This window comes from Cucurbita moschata, unplaced genomic scaffold (genome assembly GCF_002738365.1).
Source record: "Cucurbita moschata cultivar Rifu unplaced genomic scaffold, Cmos_1.0 Cmo_Scf00045, whole genome shotgun sequence".
NCBI lineage: Eukaryota > Viridiplantae > Streptophyta > Magnoliopsida > Cucurbitales > Cucurbitaceae > Cucurbita > Cucurbita moschata.
In genome coordinates this window covers 296,226-301,985 of record NW_019268561.1, presented here as the reverse complement: position 1 = coordinate 301,985, position 5,760 = coordinate 296,226, and the positions used below count along the sequence as shown (strand labels likewise).

The 5,760-nt window shown below is 38.2% G+C and overlaps 2 protein-coding genes across 5 annotated transcripts in view; one reads left to right on the top strand and one right to left on the bottom strand.

Annotated features, from left to right (window-relative positions):
- Window positions 1-3,660, bottom strand: part of LOC111434534 (ABC transporter I family member 6, chloroplastic) — a 7,764-nt gene extending 4,104 nt beyond the window's left edge. Inside the window, exons 1-3 of the mRNA XM_023071955.1 lie at window positions 3,289-3,660; window positions 3,120-3,170; window positions 2,500-2,721 (exon numbers count right to left, since the gene is read on the bottom strand). Of these exons, the coding sequence (XP_022927723.1) occupies window positions 2,500-2,721; window positions 3,120-3,170; window positions 3,289-3,594 (579 nt within the window). The 5' untranslated portion in view covers window positions 3,595-3,660. The remainder of the gene's footprint in view (window positions 1-2,499; window positions 2,722-3,119; window positions 3,171-3,288) is intronic.
- The window catches only part of LOC111434533 (phosphatidylinositol 4-phosphate 5-kinase 8-like), a 26,650-nt gene that overhangs the window by 1,456 nt on the left and 19,434 nt on the right, over window positions 1-5,760 (top strand). Inside the window, exons 1-2 of one of the 4 annotated variants that reach the window (XM_023071950.1) lie at window positions 5,175-5,480; window positions 5,543-5,585. The gene's annotated coding sequence lies outside the window, so the exon portion shown is untranslated. Of the gene's footprint in view, window positions 1-5,174; window positions 5,586-5,760 lie in introns of those variants that run through there. The other 3 variants (XM_023071951.1, XM_023071952.1, XM_023071954.1) reach the window with 3 other exon arrangements.

The following is a 5,760-nucleotide window of genomic DNA, read 5'->3' as shown; positions in this document are numbered from 1 at the left end:
GGTTTTTTTTTTTTTTTTTTTTTTTATTCTTCTAGTTAGAGAAACAAATACATTGATACAGACAAAGATTACAACAAACTCAGGTCCAAAGATTGGGAATCTTTCAAACCAAGTTGATAAAGGTGCAATAAAAAATTTATTAAAAAAAAAAAAAGAAGCAGATACTAATAGCTGCCATTGAACAAAAGAAAATCATAAAAATAGGTGCACTATTTGTGAGATATCTCCTCACAATACAGTATTTTGCTTCACAAAAGAGAGCCTTAGAGGCAGATTACAGAACAATTCCAGTCTTCTGAGAGGGCCGTTTCATCTTTGAGCTAGTTCATACAAGATAAAACATATAACATAAACCCCAAAGACGGCCGGCCAAAATAAAAGGCTAAACACAAAACACCCATAAACGAACAGCTAATAACGGCAGTTCAAATAAATTAGAGGAATTTCCCTTATTACAAGTCTACAAACAGGGGCCTCACATCACCCCCAAGGTCTCTAGCACCATTCTCTCGAGGTGTAGTTTGGGTAACCTCAGATGCAAGTCTACAAACAATTCCCATGTTGCTTAATGTATTGGGATGATAGATCCTTCCACTCACCAACATTTTGATGTCATTTGATTCCTCACTCTTTCAATATCCCAAAATGTCCTTCGGCTTAGCCACCTATTTGAAGAGATCAGTTAGCATGGGTGCTTTAGGCTACACTGATTGTGCCTCCCTCACTGCCTTTCTTAGATACCAATTTAGTTTGAGCAGTGTGTTTAGATTTTTTTTACTTTATTAGGCAATTGTCTAGTTCGCATCCCAGACAAACTCACCTTTTATTAGGAGGTCAAATAAAGGAGACCCCATCGTCCCATAATTAGGAATGAACCTCCAATAATAACTGATGAGACCCAAAAATCCTCGAAGCTCCTTCAGATTGGTTGGTATCAGTCATCGCAACATGGTACTCACTTTTTCCAAATTGAATTCCATGCCTTCTACTAAAACCCAGTAATCTAAGTACTCTACTCTGTCCTTGGAAAAGGAACACTTCTTGAGGTTGGCATACTAGTGGTTGTCCTTATGCTGCTAGAAGATGATGAATAGACAAGTGACATGGAAGACAAGGTCTAAAGGTAAACCAAGATGTCATCAAAGAATGCCAACACAAATCTTTAAATGAATGGTCTGAAAAATGTGGTTAATTAAGGACTAGATCATGGTTGAGGCATTTGCGAGGTCGAAAGGCATGACTAGAAACTCATAATAGCCATTGTGGATTGAAAGGCATGACTAGGAACTCATAATGGCTATTGTGGATTATGAAAGCCATCTTGGGCACATCCTCTTCCTGCACGCGTATTTGGTGAACGTAGCTTTGATACCAACTTGTGAGGTCTTCCTTCACAATATAGTATTTTACTTCACAAAAGAGCCTTAAAGGTAGATTAAAAAACAATTCTTACTTCTAGTAACTTCATTACACCTCAAATTTCTAAGAGCTTCTTCTAACAACGTTAAAATTACCCCATTACACCAACAATCAGGCACCACCCTACCACATATGTTATCTCAATCTTGTAAGTAAAAGGATCGCACACCCCTCTAAACCAGCATCTTCCTATATATTGAAGGTAAAACTAATTGAATGGAGTAAACCCCTAGCAGTGAATCATCAACCGTTGCACTATTCTCATTCCACGTAACAACTATTATACCTCCTGCACTACCTTCAGCGTTGTAAACAACCCAGCCAATATGTCTTCAGCTCAGAGGGATTTAATAATACTCCAGGCAACCTTAGCTAGCCTTGATTATTGAAGAGACACTATGTTCGGATTAAATCTAAAGATGAAACATGTTATCCATGTGGATAGTTAAAAACAATATTTTTATGAGTTCAACAAAATATAAGATGGAGATTCGAACCTTTACCCTTTTGGTTTTTGATATTAGTCTTAACCAATTGAGTTATGCTCGAGTTGGCAACAAAAAAAAATATGCAATATAATACAGGTGATTTATTCCCCAATGCCCTTGTTGAAGTTCAAAATTTGCTTCTTTTGTTGCTTTTTTTAATGAAAAATCAAGCTTTCATTAAGAAGAAGGAAAGAATACAAAAGGGTATGCAAAAGAAAAAAAAAACCCAACAAAAGGAGTCAAATACCAATTTAAGCAAAAAAAGACTTCAATCCAAAATGATAAGACATGGGGGAAATTACAAAATGTCTCGGAAACCAATGCCTAAACATAAGAAGACTACACAAACAAAGGCTAATTGATGTGCACGATGCTTATCTGCATAAGTACACATGGTTCTTTATTAAAATCTTGGAAACTTCTATTAATCTTAATCAAAACAATTTTTCTTTTTGTATAACAAGAAGGAAAAAATATCGACATTTCAGTAGATGCAAAGACTTATATGTGAATTCTGATTCCGTAAGTACGCATAAATTTGACCAAGAGTGGATAAAGCATGAACATGGTTTTTTGAGTGAAAAAAACATACCTCAATTGGCCCCAGCTCTGCTAGACCAAGTTGCCTCCTTCGTGCATTGTAAGCCATATTTAGAAAGTCAATATTGCTGACACCTGGAATCTCAACCGGGGACTGGAAACTCATAAACAACCCTGCAAGCGACCTTTCTTCTGGCTCCATTTCAAGCAAATCACTTCCTTTAAATTGAATACTACCACCTGTAATCTCATAATCTGGGTGCCCAACGAGTACCTTAATCCACAAAGCTTCACGTAAAATTAGTGGATAAATCGAAAGAATCGAATCTCCAAGCAGATGACAATAACAGAGGCTAGGCATGTTGAGAACTACGACAATAGTCAAAAAATAATAATTATTATGGTGGCACTTGTTCTTTTCTTCTGTACCATGTATATGCCTAAATTCCCTTCCAAAACTTCAATCTGGAATAGGTTTAGATTCAAATAAGTAACCAGCGAAATTTGAGGAGCTTCATGCTATACTAAATAACTAAAATAAGCTGCAAAAGTTTCCATTCCAAGTACAAATCTAAGCAACAGGACAAGATTAAACCTCTAAGCTTATTACTTGCAAGGAACACGATAGACGTTTTTACAAGGATAAAGGAAATTAACACAAACAACACTGACCTTTGCAAATGTGCTCTTTCCAGAACCGTTCTTTCCCATGATGGCATGAACCTACTAGAGGCAGGAAGAATTATTCCGAATCATACAATGAACAAAACTTCAACGAAAATCTCAAAACCTCGTAAGAAGCCACTTCATAAATCGATACTAGAGATTAATTAGAACAAACCTCTCCTTCGTTGACGACAAGGTTAACACCCTTGAGAATCTCCTGCCTAGATTCTGCAATTACAGCAGTCAAATCCTTGACTTCCAACAAAAGATTCTTCTGACTGCCAGAGGAACTCGTGGACGGAGAATTGACGGCGGGGAGAGAAGCGGTTGCTATTCGAATTGAGCGGCGGCGATTGGAACGGAAGGGGAGGGGGAAGAACGTGAGCCTTGTGGATATAGTAGAATTACAAGGTGAATATCGAACCAGAGGAGAAGTGGCTGCGGTGGAGGAAGAAGTGCAGTAAGCCATTGATATCGCCATTGTAGAAAGCTGGAGAAGTACACCACCAACAACTGCGCCAGGTCATGGAAGAGAGTTTAAGAGGTCCCTCCTAATGGATGACGTTTGCTTTAAATAAATTATATTTTAATGGATAGATTATAAAAATAAATAAATAAATAATGCATAATCCTTCAATGCACCACGTGTCATTTTAATCGACACGGGTACATGTCATTCATATATCTAACAAATCATCCAACCTAACCTATACGACCCGTTGAAAAGGCCTTTGAATGAACTAAAAAGAGGTATGTTCTCAAGTCAACCGATGTATATGGGTTAGAATTTAGTTGAGTTGCTCGGTTCGATTTGAATCCGACCTGACCCGAGCTACTATTTATTCTCCTTCACCAAAAATTGTAACCTTTGTCTTCTCTTTTCTAGAAACGTTCCATGACGACGATTCAATGGATATCTATGACAACAAAGTCCCCAAAAAAAATGTAGGCAATTACAATAAGAATGTTCGAGCTTGACCCGACCCAACCCAACTCATAAACACTCGTACCCATGACTCATTCATCTGTAGCAATAACGATGTGTGAACATAGTCCTACGTGAATAAAAAACTTACGACCTCTCGTTTTCTCCTCAGTGCAACAAACCTGACTGACGCCAAATTCCAAGGACAGTATTTGCCTCGAACATCAATCATTTGACGATGAATTACATCAAAACAACTCAAGTTCTACGTTCCATTTTATGGTCAAACTTACGCACCCATGACTCAGACAACTTCAAATCAACAAATTTCAATGTTCTCAAATACTTTTTAGCAAAGAGTTCGTGTAATTTTGATAAGATTCAGTGGATAGTATCAATGTTCATCTACTTTCCTTAACGTGTACTTTGAGGCGCTTAACTCACACCAAATGGCCCTCGTAATGCAAATTCGATAGCTAACTTGGTTGGATGCTTCTTAAGGTGCATTATTGGTAATCTAACCCGCTCAAAGTTACCTTGTTCCTTTAAGATGCTCGTTTAATTCTAGTTCACTCAAACACACTCTCCCTCTTTCCCTTAAAGTACACATTTAGTTATAACTCATGGACACCCACTCTTCTAAACCCTTTTGATGCCGAAGCCGAAACACACCTTAAAATGCTCTTTCGACGCCTAAATCACTCGAATCCATTTTGATATGAGCCATCTAGCGAAGGTTTCAAGTCATCCATGTTAGAAAGGATGCGGCTCATAAATGGTTGACCAAACCAGAGCTTTATTTTTCGCATGAAATGTTCTCGTTTTGGAGGAATGAGATTGTGGTAACGCTAATCTTAAAATAAACACCATATCATAATTGTCGTATCAAGGGTGGATTTGGTGAAAGTCCTACATCGATTGGAGAAAGGAACGAGTGCCAGCAAAGACGCAGGGCCCTGAACGGGTGGATTAAAAGATCACGTCAAAACGAAACCCAACTTCCAATCAAAGAATGGGAAGTATGTGGAGCCATGACCCAAAAAGTTACAAAGTTGGGTCCCCATGGGGCCTCTTAAGGTCCCACTAGAAAGCACCTGAGTAGAGCCTAAGCCTTGTGGCTTGGGCATCTGCCGCCATTGGCCTTTATGCTTTCCTTGTCGCCTTGCTCTGTTTCTTTTGTTCTTCGAATGCCCTGACGACAGCTCTGCTTCCTCCATTTTTCGACTACCTATTGGAATCAACTACTGTTCCACTCTCCCGTGCCTCCACGTGATCATTGTCCATGATTCTTCTTCTTCTTCTTCTTCTTCATGAACAAGCAATACAATCCAGTTTTGATTTCCACTGTGCAGGATTTGTTCGATTCCTTGCTGTTCCGAAGCGCCTGTTGCCTTTTTTTTGCTCTTTTGGATACCTCACCTCATTTTCTTTGATTCATACAGGTGCATGTATTTACATGTCTTTTAAACCTTCGATGATAGCTCACCATCCGCAAATCCTACAGTGATTTTCGATGATAAACTTGGAGAGAGTGAGCTTTACTGTTGGTCTGAGCTGCTAAATTTAGTATGGATATGATTTGTTCTTTGTTTTTTGTTTTGAATTTATTGTTAACGGAATTTGATGGTGGGAGACAGAAAGTGAAAAGGGGGTTCCCCTGTTCTTTCTCTGTCTCGAGGGTTTTTTTTTTTTTTTTTTTTTTTTTTTTTTTTTTTTTTTTTT